This window comes from Odontesthes bonariensis, chromosome 11 (genome assembly GCF_027942865.1).
Source record: "Odontesthes bonariensis isolate fOdoBon6 chromosome 11, fOdoBon6.hap1, whole genome shotgun sequence".
In the NCBI taxonomy this organism is placed as follows: Eukaryota; Metazoa; Chordata; class Actinopteri; order Atheriniformes; family Atherinopsidae; genus Odontesthes; species Odontesthes bonariensis.
Window position 1 is genome coordinate 28,096,159 of NC_134516.1, and position 25,007 is coordinate 28,121,165.

At 42.4% G+C, this 25,007-nt stretch overlaps 1 protein-coding gene across 1 annotated transcript; it reads left to right on the top strand.

Moving 5' to 3' along the window:
* The first annotated feature begins 1,797 nt into the window (after nucleotides 1-1,797).
* LOC142391230 (uncharacterized) lies at nucleotides 1,798-12,818 on the top strand. Its single transcript, XM_075477005.1, has 4 exons — nucleotides 1,798-1,831; nucleotides 3,267-3,445; nucleotides 4,349-4,666; nucleotides 11,682-12,818. Exons 1-4 carry the CDS (start codon nucleotides 1,798-1,800, stop codon nucleotides 12,462-12,464), a joined length of 1,314 nt encoding a protein of 437 aa, XP_075333120.1. The 3' UTR covers nucleotides 12,465-12,818.
* Nucleotides 12,819-25,007: the final 12,189 nt, after the last annotated feature.

Genomic DNA, 25,007 nt, shown 5'->3' on the forward strand with positions numbered 1-25,007 from the left:
GATTCTGTGACGCGAAACTTTTTTTATATGTGCAAAATAACTTTGTCATTTTTATCAGCGAACGGGCATGTAGTTCGGAGAGCACGGAGCGAGCCTAAACGAAAACGGGGTTCACCTTACGGCCTACAGATGTCGAAGACGCCTTCGCCTGATGGCACTCCGTCGATTCGACGCAGATATTTCTAAAAATATACGAATAGCCCAGGAGAGCGCGGACACCACTGCAGCAGGCATGTTTGTTTATTTCTGGCTAAAGCTGTCGCTTTTGGTTACGTAACAACTGACGGCGTGGACTTATGAGGTTCGTGAGTGTGAAGGGCTGTCCCAATTCGAAGGGGTGACATTTCTTACCCCTACCTAAAATAGAAATGGGATTGGGCCTTAGCAGTGTGATGTGAGGACAGGATGGTGGAACTACATATTTATTGTTCTCACTGTTTTCCCCAGAGATTCTTAGTGGGAGACTTATGACACCATCTTCAGCTGAAGCCTCTTGGTCTCATCCTGTTCCCTCTTTGTTCCCAAGATACTTTCATCAGTCAGATTAACCTTCAGTTAGTGCATCATTTAAGTTCAACAGAATCATGTCAGCATCACTATGGGGTATCATAGTGTATACATATATATATGTATATATATATATATATGTAGATAGATAGATAAATATATAGATTTTAATTTCTTCTGAGATATATGTAGATATAGATATATTTTTTTCTGATATATAGCTTCTGTCTATTGTGTTTTATCTTATGTATAATGTATTATTTCTTCATTTTTCAACTTAATCATACACAGAATAACATGTTGATTATGTTGATATTTCTACAGTCAGCTCAACACTACAGATATCTGTACAATGTTTTGTATGCCATGCATAGAATTTACATAGAACATTTTATTGAAAAAAAAACCCCTCCTAAACCGGTCACATGGTACGGCCGGTTCGAAAGGTCTCTGACGTCATCATATAGTCATCGACACGCGCCTCAGCACGAGCTTCACAAAATACATCCGAAGTTACTGGACACGCGCTTCAGTCAAGACCCTGTTGGAAGCATCACTACAGACAAATAGGCACATTGAGAAACGGCCCATTACCCGACACACACTGCGAAGCCTCGGCTCATCTCGGAACATCTGGTAGCATAGCAACAGAAAGCTGCATGCAGGTGAGTCCAGAAAAGAATGACTTTAGCGGTCAGACGTTAGCAGAAATGTCTTCAAAGTGCTCTGTGTCATTGGTTTGATTCCTGCTGCTGGACACGGGCAGTCAGAACATGCAGCAGAGAGTAAAAAGTTCAGATAACCTGGCTGCTATTCACATAGCCCGGCATGCTAATGCTAACGCTAACGCTAACCGTTAAATCGTTAAACCATCCCAGAAACACAACCTCAGCTAGATTTCAATAAGCCGGCCAGATGGCCAAATAAAATGGGGCTTTATCCTTTTAGCTGTGTGTGAAACATACTTCTGGGCCCTTTTCTTCCTTTTTTCTAACCTTTTGGGGCACTTTTTGACCATCCTGTCACATTTCCCACTAAAGCTGCAGTTTTCTTAACTTCTTTCTGTAGTTTTGCTGAAATCTTTTGTGATTTAAAAAGTTTGATGATCAATGTCAAATGTAGAATGGTTCTTTCCAGACTTATCTGAGCATCATTTAGGTTTTTGATAGAAGTGTGCAGCCAAAACATGTGATTTCACTAGTGCAGCCAGCAGTGGTGTCAAGTTCAAGTGGTGAGAGCAGAGTAGTAGTGATATAAGGGAAGACAAAACTGGTGGTGAGGATGATATAAATGACCGAGAGCCAAGCTGAAGCTGCGGCAGAAGGTAAGCCCACAGCCGGTCTCTGGTGAGAAGGACGAGCTCGTCTCTCGAAGGGGCTCAATTTCGGCTGTGTGGAGCTACTTCAGATTCAGGGCGAGCGATGTCCAACAAAAGCAGGTGTTGTGCAAAGACTGTGCAATAATAATTGCATTTCAGTTTTATTTTGTTTATTCCTTACATAGTACATTTTTAGCTAGATTTCATTTCGGAATTTTAAATTACATTCTGCACTGAAAATTGTTTTGTTTTTTTTGGAAAGAAGTGCAATAAAATTCAGTTGTTTATCGTTGTTCCATAATCGTGATTAATAATCTTGATTTCAATTATGATCCAAATAATCGTGATTATGATTTTTTTCCATAATCGTGCAGCCCTACGATAAATTAAATATAGCATGCCCTGACACAAACTTTCATATCCATTAAGTCTTTTTAATAGTAAAAATGAAAAGTGCAGGGAGCTGCCAGCAGCATTTGTAAAATAAAGCCAAACATAACTTATAAAATAATAATATAAATACATAATTATCAATAAAAAAATAAATCACTCCCTGCCACGAGAATACTTGAATATATGCTATTTTTATATTAAGAAGTAATAGAAAATGAACTGACTGAGAACTAAAATGCAAGTGTAGGGAGCTGCTTATAGCATTTTTAAACAGTAAAATAAACATAAACATCCCTGTACAACTTTACAATGAACCATCTGAGTCCAGATGTTTGAAACGTGGCGAATGGCCAAAACTTAATTCTACTTTCGCCACGGCCGCCTTGAAACCGTTCGCAGCCTTGCGTGTTGATTGGTTGTATTCCGCGTGCCAAACAAATCCGATGCTGTGACGGGCGGGGCAATGCTCATGAACTCAAAGTGGCGAGAGCGAGAGCAGAAGACGCGTTCAGAACCAAACGGCTGCAAAATTTGTTGTGAAAATTATATAAAGTTATCGGTGGAAATTTATGGAAAGTATGGCCGATGCCGATATCCCCAAAATGCTAAATATCGGCCCGATATATCGGTCGGGCCTTATTTGGGATGATATTGGGACCTTTTCCTCAAACAGGATCGATAGCCGCTTTCGGACTGTAGGAACCTTTGGCAGTTCTAATAACCTTTTAATCCGCGGTGCCGTTTTCTCCCGTGTTCGGACATACAGGAACTCGGGGCTTTCTCCCTTAGTTCCTATAACTATTTAGCTCCTTCTCCGAGGTCGGGTCTTTTCATAGTTCTATAGAACTAATCTGACGGAGGTGTTTGGTGGTCGGTAGCTACGCCCCATGTCATGCTATCACGGCTGAAATGTTTCCTCATAGGAAACGGACACAACTTGCGGGTGTTTAATAAGTTTAACTTACACTGGTCTCATTTGTCTGCGTCGCTCTGCTCTCCTTTCTTCCTTCATGAAATGAAAAAGTATCGTCTCCTGACTCTCTCTCAGCTCGTTTCGACCAACGCGGTGCCGGTGCTGGTGCCGTGCCCAGCACCGGTTCTATGCTTTTCGACCAATACACGACTGGTGCCGGTGCCCAAAAAACCCGGCACCGTCGGCTCCGCGAAGTTGCTGGGCACCAGCTCCAGCACCAGCACCGGCACGGCCCTGGTCGAAAAGCAGTATCTGTGAGCTCTTCCAGCCTCGATGTTAGACGCCTGATGTGATTGTCCATGATTAATATCACCATCATGCAGACCATGAACACGGTGGCCTCCTAGCTCTCCATATTAGCTTCTTTGTTGTGTTTTTCTTCTCTCCTTATTTTTACCAGGTTTTGCTTTGTTTTGTTGTTGAATGTGGCGCTAAACGACTAACGGCTAACACGTCACGCAGACGGCTGCGCGCGGCACATCAGTCCCGACTCATGTGCGAATGCAGACTGAAACAGCTCCGCTGGGGAAGGACGCAGTTATTATCAGAACGAAATTCGAGTAGGACAGTTCTGATAATAACTGCGTTCTTAGAACGGCTCTGTCCGAAAGCGGCTATTGTCTTAATGTAGTAAAATGATTTAAGTTGATGGTGTTCCACTGACTCAGATGAGATTTATGGGATATTGCACACAGTGGGTGTCGCTCTACAGAGTTATTAAATTTTTTTTCTGAATTTGATCAAAAAGCTACAAATATTTTGAACTGTGACCTTAGGGGGTCTTTAAAGAAGCATTTTAAAGTTCACAGGGATTTAAATAAAAAGCACAGTAATGAGTTTAATGGAATGTGACTGAATGGTTAAAAACTTTGCAGACCAGAATGGAGCAGCTGAAGCAGGAGCTGAAGCAGGAGCTGAAGCAGGAGCTGAAGCAGGAGCTGAAGCAGGAGCAGAACGAGGAGCAGATCCAGGAGCAGAACGAGGAGCAGATCCAGGAGCAGAACGAGGAGCAGAACGAGGAGCAGAACCAGAAGCTGAAGCAGGAGCAGAACGAGGAGCAGAACGAGGAGCAGAACGAGGAGCTGAAGCAGGAGCAGAACCTGGAGCAGAACCTGGAGCAGAACCAGGAGCTGAAGCAGGAGCAGAAGCAGGAGCAGAAGCAGGAGCAGAAGCAGGAGCAGAAGCAGGAGCAGAAGCAGGAGCAGAACGAGGAGCAGAACGAGGTGCTGAAGCAGGAGCAGAACGAGGAGCAGAACGAGGAGCAGAACCAGGAGCAGAACGAGGAGCAGAACGAGGAGCTGAAGCAGGAGCAGAACCAGGAGCAGAACGAGGAGCAGAACGAGGAGCAGAACCAGGAGCAGAACGAGGAGCAGAACCAGGAGCAGAACGAGGAGCAGAACCAGGTGGTGAACCAGGAGCAGAACCCCTCCACCAGGAACAGAGCCGGCTCATCCTCTGGATCCACAAGGCCACAGGTCAGTGTGGAGGAGGTTTTTATTTTATTTCTTATTTATTTGGTTAGGACTCTGCACATTAATCAACATATCAGCAAAGCATCCATGTAAATATGCCGGAGTTAGCACAGTTGCTAAATTTCATCCGTTGTCCTCAGGCAGGTATCATAAAAACACACAGACAATACACCATGACAAAAAACTAAAGAACAAACAAAGATTCACATCAAAGTTAAAGGGACAGTTCACCTCTTTTGACATGAAGCTGTATAACATCCCATATCAGCAACATCATTTATGAACATCTTCTTAGCCCCTGCTGCGTCCTGTGAGCAGAGTTCCAGCCTCGTTTTGGTGTTGATGAAAGTAGTCCGGCTAGTTTGCTAGGGTCCCGAATTTAAATCGTTTTGCTTCTCAAAACAATATGCGTTCCAAAGAGTAATATATTTGCATCACAAAACCCTCCCTCCAGAAAAAGTCAGAGCTCACATCGCTTGGCCCTATTTTCTCTCCCTTCGTATCACTGCCTGCTGTGTAAACTGTGCAGACCGAAGTGCAGACCGAGCACTCCCCTGCTTCCGAGCAGCAAACACCGTAACAGCTGCAGCTATCGCTAGGTGGCTGTTCGCATTGATATGAAGGGAGGCAGAAATAGTGGACGTCATTGAGGGATACTCCATCATACTTAGCTGCCTTCCCTCTAATTTTTCATGTCTGGGCAAACACACCAGCTCCCTGAGCACACTGAGGACAACTGTGAGCAGCATCAGATGTGCACGCTGTGGCCACACACCTGCATCACACCTGTTCAACACCCTGGATCATAGCCAGTTACATGGCTTATTAAAAGAATCAAATCACAGCAGCAATTTTCATTAGTTTACTTTTAATAAAAGCGATTTGGCCCACTTAAAATGAAAAAGACAAAAATCTTGTTGTTCATGAGATGTGTAGTATGTTATATGTGAGAGTCATGCTTGCAGCCTTGTTTTGCAGAGTAGACCTTTCTCACTCGAAAAAGAAAAAATCTGACCCAGTTTCACCGCTTGTTCTTCTGTTTGCACTCAGACAGCCATTCCATCCTAAAAGAACCGCATTTCTTTTTTACTTTGGCTCGGTGAGTGGATGTGTCGCTGGCGCTGCCCGTTCGTTTCGCCATAAGGGGTTGCGTCTCACTGTTAGCTAGCTAACCTGCACGGTGCGTATGGGCAGGGCACATATGCAAGCACTATCAAAGCTCTGATTGGCTGCATAGCGTAAGTAAGCCGTCTCATTGGCAGAATTAATACGTTTATGGTGAATTTTATTTTATGCGCTGCATAGATTTTCTTGTGCGCTGAGAATGAGCAGAGTGAGAATGAGAGCGAGCAGCTCAGAGGGAACGTTGCTTAGCTGCACAATCAAAGATGACACGTACCTTTCCAGGCTTGCGTGGATGAGTCACTGGGTGATGTGGGAGGTACCAGATCTTGCTATCGCTGCGGTCAAGTGACGAAGCTGAGACCTCTTCTGCATAACCTTTGTCGATGGTCGACTTCATCGCCTCAACATACGTTCTTTCTTAGTCTGCGTTCCAGTAATCGTAGTCTGTGTTGCTAAGTTGATGTTGTTTGGTAATGTCACTGTTTCCTTTTTGAAAGGTATGTCTACGCTATAGTGTGAGCCTTCTTTGGAGAATGACTTTTTCCACAGTTTAATGACTTTGTGGTCATTGATTGATAGATTGTTCTTGTGTGTGGGGTCATCAAGTTTCCAAAACCTTTCCACCTGAGTTTGCAGGCTATGATCGGACTTGAGGAAGTAGGCGCTGGCCTTCCTTCTTTCCTTGTAATCAATTGGTCCGTTTATGGCCCAGCCAAGCACCGTTCTGGTAGCATATGGGTCATTATCTCCACCTACACAATATTCTTCAGCTCTCAGAAGACATGGTGGATCTTGTCCAATAACAAGGTGCACATCTTTGGAGTTGACCCTGGGAATAGGGATGTCCGCTAAGTGATCCCATCTGGCCGTCTCATCAGGTGTAGCTAGACGGATAAAGGCTGAGTTATACTTCTTTTAACTGCCCTTGCGCTTTCTTCTTGCGCGTGTGTTAATGGCTCGAGACGTTTATACTTAATTTTGCTTTGTCGGCGGTTGCGTGTGCTGCGTGGCGATTCACCACCAGGACAGTAGGTGGAGTAGCGGGTTTTTTCAATGACAAGCCTACTATGATGAAAGGAAATTCCCCGCCAGGACCTCTCACCTGGATTCATGCTTCTTCTTCTTGTAAATAGCCGGTATTTTGTCAGATTTTCAACACCTTGGGAGTCTAAACGACAACTTTCTCGCCTGAAAATGTTTCAAATGTTGCTAAAGTTATATATTTACAGAGTTTAAAGCTTAAGGGAAATCAGCTTTTCAGGCCGGCTGATTTCGGCTTGGACAGGAGTGAAGTGCACTGTGTGTAAACGCTCTGCATACTGTCAGATCGATGAGTATGCCGTTTTCAAGTAGTAGGCTTGCGTCTCTTCTTGCGGGAAAGTTTAGAAAATTGAGGTGACACACGCAACCGCGCAAGGGCTTGCGTTTCTTCTTGCGTCTTGCGTTACCGACTATAAACCAGGCTTAAGTCCTATGTTTAACTTATTTAGTGTTCTCGCACCATTAAGCGTGTACATGCTGCCATCGTGCAGTGAATCTATCTCAAGGTCCACACTTCCAGTAAATATTCCTTCTCGACTGCCTCCTACTGTATCAAGGTCTAACCTTAACCTTGAGTTTCTTGGTGAGTTCTTTCGACACTAAACTGGTGTTGGCTCCTGGATCGAGTAATGCATACGTGACAGAACTGATGCTGCCAGCCTTGCTTCTAACCACAACAGGAACAATAGGTAAGCAAACCTTACCATTTCCAGCTCCAGCAAATCCACAAGTGGCATTAGGTGATCTGGTAGGTTGTGTTTGTTGGGGAGTTTTACTGTCATCAGTGGCGTCCTGACTTGCTGTAGTATTCTGTTTGCTCGTGTGGTTAGGATGCAACCATTTGTTATGTTTCTGTCCGCAGCCAGGCACATTACGTACCCAATAGCGTGTGCAGACCTCAGTGTTGTGCCCCATCATGAAACAGTTTTGGCACAGGTTTTTCTCCTGAACGAACACGAGGCAATCTGGCACATTTAGTGAGCGGAAAGCTGGACACTGGTTCAAGAAGTGGCGCTCTGAGCACTTCAGAACACTTTAGATTAGCTGGTTGCTTGGTACGTGTAGACTTGTTCTCCTGAACAGCAGTGCCTTAACACTTGTGGGGTAGTTTTGAAAAGGTTTTTTGAACCCCTTTGTAGTCAATGTAAAATTGTTTGGTTTCTTCTGTTTCTTATAGCTAACTAACCCACCAAAGACTGGATCAGACCTCTTTTCAGCCTCTGTCTCTACGAAGCTGACAACGTCGTCAAGTTTTGGAAGATGTTCTTCTTTTGTAATTTCATAGTTCTTATTTAACCATTTGGCCCTGAGATCTGATGGTAGCTTGCCAATGATCTCAACCAATGTGCGGCGACCACTGAGTTCTTCCTCACACTTCATGGCAGCAAGCGTATCCTCACAGCCTCTCAGTTGGTCTGCGAAGTCTCTGAGTTGCACATTGTCTCTTATCTCCTTAAAGTTCAAAACCTTTCCTACCCAAGCTTGTGAGATGGAAGGAGGATTTCTGAATCTTGTTCTTAGTCGCTCAAGTGCCTCCTTGCTACCCGCACTAGGATTGGGGTTGTATAAGCAGTGACTTATGGCCTCTCGAGCCTTTCCTTCGGTGTACTGGTGTAGACGAGTTAACCATTGTGGTGAAAAGCCCCATGAACTTCCAATACTGGAGGGGGTCTCCATCAAACTTGACCATATCCCTTGGTGGGACCCTAAGAGAGTCTACTTGGACTTGATACTGCTGCCTTGAAAACTCTAGCAATTGTGATATTGAATCCCTAGATATTGGTGAAAGTGACGGTTTTGTCATTGCAGGGATCCTGCCAGCTCTCGATGTAGAATAGAAATGTGCAGTCAGGGCTTGCTTCTTTTCTTCATTGTGTAGCATCTGTGCATCTAGCTCGGCCTTGTGATGTATTTGCATGAGTTCCATTTCAAACTCCTCTTTGTTGCGTTGAAGCAGCACTTCAAAGTTTTCCTGTTCCCTCTTTCGCAGAGCTTGTAGCATCTCTAGCTCTCCTGACACAGAATTTTCATCATTTGTGTCGGCTTGAGGTTCATTGACTAAATCATTTTGGTTTGTGACATGCAGCCAGGCTAGAGCCTCATTATGCACATCATGAACGCTCATCAAGATAAGCTTCTCATAGGCATCAAACTCTTCTTTCTCAATGTCATCAGTGAGTCTATCATGATAACATCTGTGTGCTTCTTGAAGTTGTGTGAGGGCTAGGTCGAGGCTTTCCAATGCTGCTTTCAACTCTTCAGGTTTGTTTTCTCGGATTTTTACATTCACAGCCATTATCATCTTGGTTACAGCTGCTTTAGCTTGTCCTCGCCTCCTTTTCAGTGTTGTAATAATAAAATCCCTCACCTTCAAGTACTGGAAGAAAGGATACCGTGGCAGATCATATTTTTCTTTGAGTTGTGTGAAACTGGCGATGACGCCATGCCCTTGGCATGCCAAATTTTAAAGACTGAGGAGAATAAGAAGGTAATTGTGTCATATTAAAGTGATCACCTTTATTGTCATTATAATTTACATTACAATGAAATTTGGTTGCAACTCCAAAGGTGCTTATAAAACAATCAGAAATGAAAACAAAGCTATGTTGAAAATAAATTTAAATATATTTAAATAAAATGAAGGCACAGTATGAAATATAAAATAATATATGGTAGTGAATGGAACAGAGTTATTTAAACTAATAAAATATTGCACATTTTTCCGGATTTACACATATTGCATGGTATATATTGCACATATTCCGATATTTTCACTGAACATACTTAAAGGCAGGGTAGGGGATCTTTTTCTGGAACATTTGTTTACATATTGCTTGAAATACTCTTCACACCCCCATTGCAACCAATTAATTAAAAGTTTTGACACAAATATGAAAAGTTTTAGTGGCCTCTTGAACGTACAATCTAGGAAAAACACTATCCAATCATTGTGAACGGACCGTTCACAATGATTGGATTCTGATGCTGTCTATCAAACTGCATCTGCTCCTCCCTCCCCCTCCTTCCCCCTGTGCGCTTACCCTGCTCCGTGAACGAATTACGCGTCCAGAAGCTTGGCAGGAAGCGAAACTAGAGCCAGCTTGGCTAGCACCTAGCATTATTAAAGTATAGTTAGCATAAACTAAATACTAAATACGTCAACGATCGATGCTTGCTGTCAGAACAGCGCTCGTGCACCTTCGTGCACGTTCATGTACTCTAGAGGCGTGCCTTCGGGGGGAAAGTGAAGAAAAGGGTTGGGACTTTTTACCTGTGTATTTTCAAAATGCAGCTTCGCTGGACTCAAAATCCAGGATCTCCTACCCTACCTTTTTCAAAAAAAAAAAAAAAACAGCCATTACCAGTGGCTGACTGGCTGTGTATGATCAGGATAGTGTCTTCAATTGATACATAACTCAAAGCAAATCAATTCATAACTGTATTTATTGAAACAACTTTTGGAGGTATTACCATTAAAACAAATATTACTGGATACAAATATTACTATTACTGGACAAATTCATCACAAAAAGTGCATAGGATTTATAAAACTTAAAATAACAAAATAGGGTTGATCAGTACAGACAAAAAAAGTGCATAGGATTTATAAAACTATAAATATATATGTATATATATATGTAGATATATATATATATTGCAAACATCCCTTGCAGCGAAATGTATCAATTACATGTGTCCTATCATTAAAGGCATAAAAAATAAAAATAATATATTTTTTTTATTTATTTTTTTTAAATAATCGATACTTGGCGTCCAGAATCGATGCAGTAGATCGCGAAAATTAGAATCGCGATGCATCGTCATGACGATTATTTTGCACACCCCAACCTCTGGTGGATGCCATTAAATGCTTCATCTTAATTTTCCATGAGCACAAGATAAAATTATGATTCGACAGGCCTGATAATAGATTAAAAGTCTTAGAGATTCTTTCAGGATTATTAGTAAATATTAGATTAATTGTTGTATTTGACGTATAAGTTATTCTTGTCGCTCCTTTTATAATTTATCTCAAATTGTACTCACCCATCAGCTGTTTAATATTTTTCCTGAATCAGAGAGTAGGATGATTTCCTTTTTCGAGTTGCAGTGATTTAAAGGCATGGTAGGTAATCCTGTTCAGAAACACATTTTGTAATACTGGGTGAAATGGTCCGTCTATCCTGAGAGAAATCTACACAAGATGTATTTAGAAAAAGGGACGAAAATAATCAGACCTCTGTGGCAGCTGCAGGACTGAGAAAAAGCTGACCAATCCGAGATCAGCGGGACGCTGATCTCGGATTGGTCGCCTACAAAAAACCAATCAGATGCCTCTGCTTTCTGCCTACGCCCCCCTCTGCCGGCTCCCTGCTCCATGTGCGCATGCGGTTCTACCGGCTTTGGATGAAGCACTGACGGAATGGGGAGGGGGGGGTGGAGCTTAGAGGAGTGGACACTTTCGAATCTTGCTAGCTCTCTTGCTAGCTCTCTAGGATTACCTACCATAGCTTTAAGATTGTCTGAAGATGATCATAAAACACAAAACACATAGCTCAAGTTCCTATTCAGAGTTTCATCATGACAAAAAGAATTAGTAAAAGACCAAAAATCCAGAGTTTACTGCTTAAAAAGCTGAACGTGTGCAGAACACATCAGAGCACAGTGCTGATAGCTGAGGGCACTTATAAACGCACCCTCAGCTTTCACGTTTGATCTGAGATATTGAGACCTGTGTGGCTCGGTCTGTCCAGGTCCAGTTAGAATATGTTGGTTAGCGTAGGTTAGCTTAGAGAAATCTTTTGTGTGAACTTCAAAAGGATCTAAGTCTTCTTCCTCTCTGTCATTGCAGAAACGTAGAGCCCAAGAGGGATCCAGATGGCACTGCTGTAAGGACTGTGGGAAAGTTATCAAACGATCAAATCTGAGGTATCATCAGAGAATTCACACAGGAGAGAAGCCATACAGCTGTGGTCAGTGTGGGGCAGCTTTCACTCAATTCTCTAATCTAAAGAAACACCAACGTATTCACTCAGGAGAGAAACCTTTCAGCTGTGGCCAGTGTGGGGCAGCTTTCACTCAATTAGATAGTCTAAAGAGACACCAACGTATTCACTCAGGAGAGAAACCTTTCATCTGTGGTCAGTGTGGGGCAGCTTTCACTAGATTATCTAATCTAAACACGCACCAACGTGTTCACACAGGAGAGAAACCTTTCAGCTGTGGCCAGTGTGGGGCAGCTTTCACTGCATTAGGTAGTCTAAAGACACACCAACGTATTCACTCAGGAGAGAAACCTTTCAGCTGTGGTCAGTGTGGGGCAGCTTTCACTAGATTATCTTATCTAAAGACACACCAACGTATTCACACAGGAGAGAAACCTTTCATCTGTGGTCAATGTGGGGCAGCTTTCACTCAATTATCTAATCTAAAGACACACCAACGTATTCACACAGGAGAGAAACCTTTCATCTGTGGTCAGTGTGGGGCAGCTGTCACTCGATTATCTCATCTAAAGACACACCAACATATTCATACAGGAGAGAAGCCTTTCAGCTGTGGTCAGTGTGGGGCAACTTTCACTGAATTAGGTAGTCTAAAGAGACACCAACGTAGTCACACTGCAGAGAAATGATTGGCATAAATCAACAACAATTTTTACGGCAGATAAGCAAACATTCACCTGGGAGCAGCAACAGGAACTACCAATCAGAAGCCTTGCCTTTGTTCAGATTAAAAATCTTCTTTGTGGATCACCACCTTCTCTTGTCAGGACTTTAGTTCTGAATGTTCTGTGAGGAGCACATGTTTGAAGAACCATTGAAAGTGCTTTATAATTTGTTGGGATTGCTTTAAAGTTAAGATCCACAAAGTAGCTTTGCACCAGCAAACCGGTATTTCTGTAAACATCTGAAGAAGCAATATATCATTTCAGTTTGATGTGAAGTCGAGCTTTACACTCGTCTGTATTTCATTGTTCTGCATTTCATTAAAGGTCAGATGTTAACTTTTCTCATGCTTCTCATGTTCTTGCTACACAGATATTTTTGAAGAAAATGTGTGTTTGGTTACGAGGGAAAGTTGACCCTAATCATCTTCCCCAAAGACCCAGAAATCTTTAACGCAGTCTGAAAAAGGTTTGGAGTTGTTCCCTGTACTTCCCAGACAGCTGTATGATGCTCATGGCTGAAGCTGAAAGTTAAGGCTGTTCCAACACTAAAAGGGCACGAGGCTCAACTTCAAGCTGTGAAACTCTTTCAAATGTCTGTTGTGTTGGAATCAGATGTGTGAACGCATTTTAGTCCAAACGTCATTGCTGCACTGAGGGAAAAGGCAGCTAAGTAGGCTAACGGTACTTTGAATTGAACCGTTTAACACGAGAAAACTGAACTGATCTGTTTGTTGCTTCTACAACTGCTCAGTTACTCACACAATCAGGCACTGAGCAGATTTACCAAACAGACATTCTGCTGTAATCTCAGATGCTCTCAGTTGCGCTGCTCACGTTGTTTTAGTCCACAACTCTTCTTCTTCTTCTTCTTCGTCTGCCCCGACGGCTGCACAACTTACCCAGAACACCCGGTGGCAGATTGTGCACACGACACCATTATACTTTATAGGATTGTATCTACAAACTGAAACGCTGATCATTTAAACCCGCTTCAGGCTGTTTCTGTTCCCTTTAGTTTTAAGCTGACTGTGTTTGGCGTACCCTGAGCATTTCAGTGGAAAATGTTCAGCACAGACTTGGAGTTGTATTGTGTTCTTGTGGTAACTACGTACCCACAGCTATTATGTCCTTAAGAGTTTCTTAGAAAGCGCTTTCTGCCGCTCACACTGGGAGAATCTCACTGACAAATCCCACTTTGGCCTAAAGATGTGATCAGCGGTGACTTTTGTGTGTTAGCAACTGGCGCTACGGTCCTGGCTGAACAGGAAGTAGCCACCAGAAATGCAAGACAGTCGCTGTGGCAACTGAATGTTACGCAGGACTGTCTTCCTGTATGCAGATGGTCATCAGTGAAGTCACCTCCCCCGAATGAACCCCGTCATGTTGTGTATATGTGGCGAAACATGGCGAGCCAGCCGGGGGGGGCTGTTAGCGTGACAGAGACAGTCCCTCAGTCAGAGACCAACCTCAGAAGTTAAACCCAGTTTGTAACTGAGCTGACTCACAGTGGAAGTCACACGTTAGATCTGGTTCTCAGGGAGTGTTTCCTGTTGAGATCCAGCCGTGTCTGATCAGTGCTGCAGTTTCTTGTTTGGCATTATTCTCTCCTCTTACTCAGACTACACCTGAAACTACTGAAGAATTGTCACATCAGCCAATTCAAAGAAGTAATAACAAGTGCTTCAAAAAGGCAAATGAAAGAAGGGACGTAAAAATGAGGAAAATCCCCTCAGTACCCAGAAGTCTTTCTGGGGTTCCTGCTCCCAAAGCACACTGAGCGCTGCTTCTGTGCTTCAGTGTTTTTCAGTAGTTTGTGTTTACTTTTTCCACCTCCGTAATGATCTGTAAAACTGAAGGTTGTTGAAGAACACAGTGCTGGATCCAAACAATAGTGTAATGTTCCAATTTGACCTCCTGGTGGCAGTGTCGTCTCACTGTTGGAATTTCTCATTGATTCTTTTAAAAGCAGGAATCAACGTCAGATATTCATGATCTGAAGGGGATGAACTCCTGTGCTTCTGCAGAATACCTGAGTTTCCTCCAGTGCCACCATGAACTTGGTGTTTTTTGCCATATATATTTATATTTACACTAACTTATAGATTTAATCTGCTGTAACTCGTGTTAAATGGAGGTTTTGGAACCGAACCAGGTCAGCACCATTATCCCAGAATTCTTTGCATCTTCTTCAGATTTTCTCTGTGAAAACGGAGACTTCTGAAACATGTTTCTGAGCTGGTGTGGATGCTGCTGGAAGGACCTCTGCAGGTGACTGGTAGTTTTTCACATCTGTTATGATGTGTAACCGTAGCAACGAGAAAGTTGTTCACCTGTTGGTGCAGCTAACTGAGCTTCACAAAAGCCCAAGAAATGGCTGGAAAAATACCCCAAATCTGGATGAGCTGAAGAGGAGACGTCTAGGATGCAGAGCAGGAACAAACTGGAGGAAAAGGAGGAGGAAGTTTAAAGCATTTCTTCCCTCGATCATCAGGGGAAATATGAGGTCACTGGTGGATAAGACAACTACATGGATCAACTTCACACTGAAAGGTTGAATCCTAAACTCTCTTTTCATTTTCTTTTCATAGGGACTGAGTTCAAGCCTTTTCCAAGTTCCACTCAATTTTTCTCAGTCTTCAAAGTTTGATTCATGAAACCAAAATGAAAAGAGAAACTTTAGGATTCAACCCTTCAGTGTGGAGTTGAACAGCTCAGGCTGTCGGCTGAAAGCTTTGAGCCTCCGAGAACGTGGAAACTACGAGCAGACCACTTTTAAAGTTCAACAACGCTGCTCACAAGGAGCAGCTCAGGATGATGGGACGCTGCCTGGGGTTGGACTCATCACGGGTTCAGTTCCCTCAGATGCTCTGAGTCACAGCTGTCTTTCAGCTCGCAGCCCAAGCCGTGCGTCCAGATGCTCAGTTGTACATCAGTTAAAAGCAGATGATTTATCTGATCTGATTATTTACAACATCTTCATTCAGCTTTGGAGATTTTTGTGGAATTAATGGTTTATGGCTTGTATCTTTAAAAACTTTGCCCCCTGGTGTATGAAGAGAAGAAGAAAGCACAAGGACCCACACAGGAAGAGGGCGGGCTTTATTTGGGGCTTCAACAACAAGCTCAAACTGGCCAAATGAGTTAGAGACGCAACGATGGAAACAAGTGTTCAGCAGCTGCTCTGTAAGTAGAGAAGCTGTGTTTTTCTGCTTCAGCTGAAACCCTTTAACTGTTCCTGCTCTGTGGAGAACTTCTGATAGTGGAGGGGACATTAAAACAGGTCAGGCTGAGGTCGGATGGAAAACACATGATGATAAGCTGCTTTAGGAGGAACTTTACACAACTAAGAGCGTACAGAAACTAAGTGAAAAGAATGCAAAATAAATGCTCAGTTTAATCCAAACTCCTGCAGCTGAGCGTGTAAAGAATAAACGGTGTGAGTGGTCTGTGGGGGGGGGCAGCAGGGCTTTACCACTGCTCGCCCCACCTTGTTTCAGCTCAGGTGTTTTCTGCTAAAGTCGACAGCAGGAAATGTTTGAGGAAATCTAAGAGAGTGGTGTCAGATAGAGATGGGCTTTAGGCCACGCCCACACAGAACCTTATCAGAAAGTAGAAATGGACTGTTCCTGTACAGCACTTTTCTGATCTTAATGAGCACTCAGAGCTTCAACACTACGTGCCACATTCAGCCACACTCACACAGCACGTCTTAGTCTGTAACTACAGGCTTTCTACTCAGTCACACACATTCATGCACCCATGGATGCGTCGCTAGGCAACGTGGGGTTCAGCGTCTTCCACATGTGGCCGGGGAAGCCGGAGTGGAACCACCAACCTCCCCATTGGCGCCTGCTCTTGCTCCTGAGCTCCAGCTGCTCTTTCTCTGCATATCAGAGAATAGGCAAGGCAATTTTATTTGTAGAGCACAATTCATACACAGGGCAATTCAAAGTGCTTCACAGCTACATAAAATCACAAGAAGGCAATAAAATCATTAAAAAGAAAAAAAAGAAAATAAAGAAATTAAAAAAATAATAATAATAATAATCATTAAGTAATTAAAAAGTGAAGAGTGCAGATAAAACACTTTCAGGTGTCATATGCACACCTAAATAGAACTGTTTTCAGCCTGGATTTAAACATTGTCAGAGTTGAGGCCTGTCTCACATCTTCTAGAAGGCTGTTCCAGATTTTAGGGGCATAAAACTGAAACGCAGCCTCACCTTGTTTAGTCCTGACTCTGGGCCCCAGCAGGAGACCCCTCCCTGAGGTTCTCAGAGCCCGAGTTGGTTCATATGGCTCTAACATGTCAGAGATGTACTTTGGCGCTTGACCATGAAGAGACTTGTACACAAGCAGAGCTGTTTTAAAGTCTGTTCTCTGAGCGACAGGAAGCCAGTGCAGAGACCTGAGCACTGGACTAATATGGTCGTATTTCCTGGTTCTGGTCAGGACTCGAGCAGCAGCGTTCTGGATGTACTGCAGCTGTCTTACAGCCCGTTTAGAGAGCCCAGTGAGCAGGCCGTTACAGTAGTCTAACCTGCTGGAGACCAATGCATGGATCAGTCTTTATAAGTCTGATTTAGACACTATTCCTTTGATTCTGGCAATGTTTTTTAGATGGTAAAAAGCTGCTGATGTTCCAGATTTAATGTGGCTGTTAAAATTCAGGTCTGAGTCCAATATTACCCCGAGATTTCTAACTTGATAATTAGGTTTTAGAGAGAGAGTCTCAAGGTGACTGATAACACTTTCTCTTTGTTTCTGTGGGCCACAGACAATGGGCCTCATGCAAGAACATTTTCGTATTTTTATTCTAAATTTCTCTCACTTTTTTCGTAAGAAGGTCTCGTACGAACACGCCACGTCAGATTCAACAAGCACTCTTAACTTCGGAAAAAGTGTGTAAACGACCTGCATAAATGAAATCACACCTGTGCGTATCTTAAGTTCACGTGCACGAGGATAGTAGATTTGCATACTCCACGCCCAAAATGATACCATATAAGGCTGGGCTTCCTCGCTCCTATACCAGGAAGTGTTGAGTGTTGAGTCATGAAAATGGCATCAAGGCGCAAAAAGAACAACTTTACGGGCTCTGAGACTGAAGTTCTGCTTTCAGAGATCCAAAAAGGAAAATCTGTCATTTTTAGCAGTGTCAGCAGTGGAATTACGGGACCTGCTAAACCGAAGAAATGGGAAGCAATTACGAGTGCTGTTAATACCATGTCACCGAAATAAAAAATAAATGGTTTGATATAAAAATGGCTTAAAAAAAACGTCTCGCACCTGGCCTTCAGCTCAGTGCGCTCCACGACAGCACGGGTGCTTTGATGCGTATATGTGTCTCGTGCTCCAATTATGATTGGCAGTCCAGCCACGGCATGAAAGTCCCTCTTAATTTGTACTTGTTGGACAGCGGTGTATGGGAATTTGATGTACCGTGGGTGATAAACTGATGAGAGCTTTGATGACCAAGGGGAGCGCACGGCTCACAGAGGACTGGGACACCCCCGATCTGTCTCCAATCTCCCTCTGAAAGGTTCCCGTGGCCACAAATCCAAGGATGTGTGGTGGAATTGGGTTTGATCGGCATGTTTTTCTCTGGAGTTGTGGCTCTAACAAGCTTTAGCAGCAGCACAGTCCTTGGGAATCTTAATCGCGATGTCAGCCATTAGTCTGTCTCCACATGTTCTCTTCAAGAGCCTGACGCGCTAAGGCATCCAAAAGTATCAAGTCAGCCGCTGGTTACGCTTCCCGTTATATACAGATTCAAACGAACCTTTAATTAGTGCACAATTTAAAGTGGAATTCACCCTTTAAACAACATCGTGCCCAATCACTATATTTGACCATAATAGAATAGTGAATTGTGCTGCCACTGGGTATTATGTCTTCATATTAAATATAAAACCCTTTCATTTTTTAGAAATGGTGATTTGACGCGTCATGAAATCACCGGAAGAAAAAATAACAAACTACAACAATTCTAATTAGTTATAGTTCTACTTCATGCACGTAGTTCTAGCTGCTATAACAACCAAGTAATATCCTGGAACTTGGCGTCGCTAGCCTAATGCAAAAGGCAGAGAGAGAGCGATTCTGTTGTCAAGAACTTGGGAGCTAATGTGCCCTGTTAGCACTTAAGCACTTCGTGGATACTACTGAAACGTGAAGATTGTGACGACGTGACAAATTTGTTTTGTTTAGATCAACCACTCTCAGAGATCGCATGAAACACCGTACGGTGTCTTAGCTCTGTGTTTGGGTAACCCAGCTTGACCGTCGGAGCCCAGTCCACTGACTCAGTAGCTAACAACGCGCTGGGGCAGCCTTCAAAACAAAGCCCAAACGTAGCCCGTATTACATTACTGTTGATTGGCATTTAACAACATAATACTTTACTGCACTACGACAAAACTGTTAGATTTCGTACATACCTTTGACGAAGTGGTCACCGCAGACACGAGCATTTGCAAATTCAGCTCCTCCAGTCTGTAAACGTAGGTTAACTATCCACTTTTTGCGGCATTGTTCTGTGAGGTTTTTCCATTTCTCACCTCTATGGGCGATAACCTTAGGTACTCGATAGTAACCCTTTCCCTTCTCTCGGTTAGACCGATTGCTACATCCAAAAACGGCACAAAACCGAGGCATTCTGGGCAAAAAGTGGCAGACAAAACACAGTGTTTTCAATGGGCTCCAGCTCAGGTTGCCCACCACCTGGGTTCACGCGCTTAGAAAAATACGGAAGTGACGTCAAGTGAAACCCACTTATTAAAATTGTTGTAGTTTGTTATTTTTTCTTCCGGGGATTTCATGACGCGTCAAATCACCATTTCTAAAAAATGAAAAGGTTTTATATTTAATATGAAGACATAATACCCAGTGGCAGTACAATTCACTATTCTATTATGGTCAAATATAGTGACTAGGCACGATGTTGTTTAAAGGGTGAATTCCACTTTAAGTTAAACAGAATAATGTCAGCATCACTATGGACTATAATGTATATTTATTTATGTTTTCTTCAAAGTGATTAAATAAACAATCCATTAGTCAAGCAAACTTGATTTGAATAACAGCGGACTATTTTACGAAACTCCTACGACAGCTCTGGATCACTCGTAAATTCTGTTTGTACCTGAAAGAAAACGTAAAATACGAAAAGATCGCTGAATGCGCAAATTCTCTTAAATCACTCGTACGGACGATTTAAGAACAAATCTGTGCGTACAAACGGTTCTTGCATGAGGCCCAATGTGAGCTTGTACTTGAGCTCCCCCTACAGGAGAGCAGATAAATACAGATGGGAACAGTGTGCAGAGGTTTCTGTTCAGTGTTCACATGTGTTTGGATCACTGTGTTGACTCACAGCACAGAAATACCAGCCTTTATCTTCTGGCTGCAGATTCTTTACTGTGAATGTTCCTCTCTCAGCTTCAGTCTTGGTGGCTGAGCATTTGTCTTTGCTGAATTCTCCAAAGTCGTGATCTGTTTTACCTGTAGCTGTGAACACGATAAGTTTCATAGTTTCTCCAGGCAGCTGTCTGTACCAGTACATCTGGTGATAGCCTCCACCCTTTGTGTGGTTACAGTGTATTGTTGCATTTTCACCCTGCTGCTCCCACAGTATGGGAGTCTGGTAGACATCACTTCCATCAACATGACCTGTGAGTACAACAGAGAAAGTTACCACAAATGAGCATTTTACCAGTTAACGGTTTCACCGGTGCAGACACCATCTAACTGCTGAAATGAATCAGCTGATAACATACTACTTTACCTTTGATCCAGTGAGCAAGCACCAATAAGCTGAGGAGCCGATGTCTGATAGAGGTCATGCTGTAAAACTCAGGCTCTCAGTTACAGTATCTCACTGTGTAGTCCCAGATATGAAGAGATGCAGGGAGGTGTGTCACTGCAAGGTGTGACCTTCTCTGATCCTGTGAACCAACAGGAGGCCACGTTTGTTATGTGGGAGGAGCTTAACTGAAGTGAACACAGCTGTGAAACCAGGAAGATTACACTGTGTGAAGTATGAATCAGCTGATGGAGAAGTTCCACCATGTGATCCGTTCTGATACTGACGTGCACACTTGTAACACTTTGAAATATTGGAATGAACATTTTTCTGTCCTTAACAAATATTCAAACACGTTAAACGGAGGCGGGTTTGTGTGTGGTCGGTACAGGAGTTCGTCAGTGTCTTTGGACATGTTGACGGAGCTGATGGTGCTTTAAAGACAGAGGCAGCTATACTATCTGATATACTACAGATATAGATATACTATCTGATATACTACAGATATAGATATACTATTTGGGGTTTGTCACAGAACTTCTGAGCTTTTTGTCTATTTTGTTTGTTTCACTGTCTGCACATTCACCAGTTTTCTTCACCGTGAAGTTAAGTTTGTGAATGACTCACCGTTGGTGTAGAAGACATCTTAATTCACAATGAAACAATCGCTACCTGTGAGGAAATGATAAATAAGAAATGTGATGATCCTGTAGAAGTCTGACATGAATGCAGTCACTCTGACGTCAGCAATGAAACACAGGAGTTAAATCATGACAGGGTTTCTCCTTTTAACTGAACTGAGAGGGATTTTATGAGCCAACCGATGTGATGTCAAGAGAGGAGTGGCTTCCTGTGGCTGTAAACTAGACTGATGGCTCCCATTGTTGCTGCAGTTATCCATCATTTACCTGCATTCTTAAACTTTTGCTTTTTCAGAAAACATGAAAAAGGCTCATTACACTTTTTTAAAACCCAAAGTGCTGCCTTGTGTAGTGAGATCTTCAGCAGGTGTCCCAGAGCATTTTTTTTTCCATTTTCATTCAAAACCACTGAAGTTGATAAGTCGTGTTCAGTTTTTGTAGAGTTCAGAGGGGATTTGTGTCATTGTGCATCTCGTGCAGCACAGATGATTTGTTTAAAAGCCTTGAAAAAAAAAACTTATAAAACTATGTTTCACAGAGTTTTGCAGATGTTGATACAGTCAGAAAAGTCTCAGCATCTATACTTGTGTTAAGGCTGAAATGAGATGAGTGAGGTTTAAAGAGGAATGAAGAGGATGAAGAAACACCATCACTGTAACTGATGAAGTGGAAGGAGGGAGTGGCTTCACATATTCCTGCTGCTGTAGATCGCCTTCCTGGATGTATAAATCGTGCTAAAGTGAGACACCAAGTTAAAGTGTACAGAAACAGTGTTACAGAAGTGTGCTGCGAATGCATCAAACTGAAAGGCAACCACATAGCAGCTGCTTTGGGAGCCTGCAGAAAAAAACTTGTGTGCAGTTTTTGTAGAGTTCAGAGGGGATTTGTGTCATTGTGCTTCTGGTGCTGCACAGTAGTAAACTGCACTGTAATTCACTCCTGCATCTGGGATGTGCACAGATCCATTCTTTGCTGCGTCTCCACCCAAATCTCCAGCGAGACTGAAACCATCTTTATATTTGTCTTCCATTGTGACAGCTTTGTAGTTCAAATATCCAATGAGTTTCATTGCTGTGTCTCCAGGTGACTGCTGGTACCAGAGCATCACTCTGTAGTCACTTTTACTGTGGCTGCAGAAAATCTGCATTTTGGCACCAGGATTTCTGATGAGATCAAAGGGAGACTGACGGACCTCAAGACCCAGACTAACAGCTGGAAACAGAAAGACAATAGAACATTTTAGATAATGAGAAATGGTAAATGTCATGAATTTAGTGATTTCAGACAAATTATTGTAATGTACTTTAACCGGGCCGACAGTTGTCCATTACTGCAGTGATACATTTCTGTGGCTTATCTGTCATCAATGCCCACCCAAAAGAATGATTATTTTTTTATTGACATTCAGAAACAAACATTCACATCCGCCACATGTGCATACATCTTACATCTCTTGTCTGTCCTAAATGCCAAAGTGGTATTTTTATTTTATGTCTAAACGATAACAAAAAAAAAAGAACCAAACAACAACAAAAACACACAAGAATATGTACAAAGTGGGGAGTGATCCTTTTTATATGGCATAGTTATTGATTTGTAAAAATAAAATCAGGCCTATGGGGCGTGACATAGTTGACCCAGTTTTCCCAGTATGAGGTGAATTTCTCCAGTTTAAAATGAACAAATGCTGTTATTCTCTCCATTTTATATCTGTCCATTGTGATGTCCATCCAGATGTTGACAGTTGGGCTCTCTTGTGATAGCCATTTCCTGGTGATATTCTTTTTGCAAGCCATTAGCAGGATATTTATGAGGTGCTTATCTCCTTTCAGCCATCCCTCAGGTATGTGTCCGAAAAACATAGTCTTAATGTCAAGGGGTATTTCACATTTGAAGATGTCCTGTAGGGCGTTGTGTATCTTTTTCCAATAGTCCTTCATGAGCGGGCAGTCCCAGAAAATGTGATAATGGTTTGCATTTTGATTTCCACACTTCCTCCAGCAGACTGAGGAGTTATTGTCATAGTGAGATCTCTGGGAGGGTGTAATAAAGCACCTAATCAGGCTTTTCCAGCCAAACTCCCTCCACTTCTGTGAGCTGGTACACATCCATTGATACCTCCATATTGTTGTCCATTCTTCTTCAGATATAATTATTCCTCCTTCCTTCTCCCATTTTGTTTTAATATATGAAGTTGAATGTGATTTCAAATTCGACAGACTCTTATATGAACATGAAACAGTTCTATCAATAGTTTCTGAATTATAGGCTTTTGTAAACAGTTCAATCAAACATGTGCGAGTCTTTGTTACATTTTTCATCTTCGTATCAACGTAGTGCCGCAGCTGCAGATATCCATAGAAGTCTTGTTTTTCTACTAAATGTGTCCTTTTAAGCGTTTCAAAACTGAGCATTTTTCCATCTTTCATTACCCTGCATAAGGCTGTTATACCCTCAGCTATCCAATCTTTGAATCTGGAGTCCAACTTATTAGGTGAACTCTGAGTCATAGGCGCACCATTTAAGAACTGTAATATCACTCTCGAGTTTATGTTCCTTTATGATAGACCCAAAAGAATTTTAAGACCCAAAGAGACAATTTACAGCATCGAGCAGTTGGTTGTACTCACATCATTGTCATCATCACTGAAGGGCATCATCTTCATTCAAAACTGAGAGATGCAATGGCTGTCTGCAAGCTGTATATCAACAGTGTTGAAGTTAGTTAAAGGCTTTCACAAACTACTGAAACAGGTGTTACTCTGCACCGGTCTGGTAAGGATCCGACTGCCACGGGTTCCGTATTCTGTACATTAAGGGGGGTTCTGTGTGATGTCACAGGGGGCTCAGCGAATAAATTAGAACATTCTGGGGTTCTAATTCTGCACTAAGAGAAAGGGTCATGGAGTAAAGAGGTTTTTAAATCAAAACAAACATTTCTGTCCAGGCTTCTCATGTGGGAAGCTGAAAATCTGCTTTACTTGTACACACTCGTTCAGGTTCATAGTTCACACCAGTGAGCAGCTAACAACTACGTGAAAACAGCGTTATAGTGACCATCCCCCTCTATATTCTCACCATTATCTGTTGGACAACCCATAATAAAAGTGGTGGTTCTTTTGACTCCAGGGATTCATTTGATGTTGATCCAAAACCTTCTAAGTACATCAGTCGAGCAGAGAACTTGAAACTGTTGATGAACTTGCTTCGAGACAACAGCTGAAACATCCAGTTTGAAACGTTCTACGTCTTCAAGGTTTGCATCTAAATGTTTGATGTTCAACCACGTTGTCCACATTCAATACGAATGACTGGAATGTTTATTTAAAAAGGGAAACTGGGCCGCGAGAGGTCACCCAGCCTTTGTGCAACAAAGTTGTTAAATACTGATCTCTTAAATCAGTACCGGTCTGCAAGACATTCCAAACCGGGAAAATAAAAAAAATAAAAAAATGTTTTAAAATTAAAATTTTAAAAAAAGACATGGAAATCAGGAATTCTTTAATTTCACTCGCTCCTACACTCGATTCTATACTTGGAAACTGCATAGATTGCATTATAGGAGGAAGTTTATTTTTTTAATGATGACTGTCTGTCATCATATCCTAATTATCCTAATTTGTAAAAGCGTCTGCTAAATGTAATATAAAAGAAGTGAATGCATGTAGAAATACCCCCACCCTCAGTGTCTGTTGAACGTAAAGTACAAAAAAAGTAGCTCATTTCGACTGTTTGCTTCTCTTCTTTGTACAGATCAGGTGGAGTCTGGCTGACTGTCACTGAGAGAGGAACCTGTGGCTTTTAAGATTAAGATTAAGAGTCTCATGCTCTACCGACTGAGCTAGCCGGGCTAATTGCATGTTGTAAATTGTGCCTTCCGGAAAAAAAAAGACAAGATAAAACAAGCCTAAGTCAATTTTTAGAGATTAAGAATGACATCAGAACACATTCCTCCTTTTCAACCTCTACCTACTCCACTCGACTGGATCCCACTCAGCTGTTAGGGTTTTCCATGAGGTAATACCTCCTGGCACCAGGTGGTACTTTTTTAGCACCTACTCG

Coding starts and splice junctions, on each gene's coding strand:
- LOC142391230 (XM_075477005.1), top strand. CDS start 1,798: ATGACCGAGAGCCAAGCTGAAGCTGCGGCAGAAG. Junction 1,832..3,266: donor AGCTGAAGCTGCGGCAGAAG/GTAAGCCCACAG, acceptor ACTCTCTCTCAG/CTCGTTTCGACCAACGCGGT. Junction 3,446..4,348: donor CTGGTCGAAAAGCAGTATCT/GTGAGCTCTTCC, acceptor AAGCAGGAGCAG/AAGCAGGAGCAGAAGCAGGA.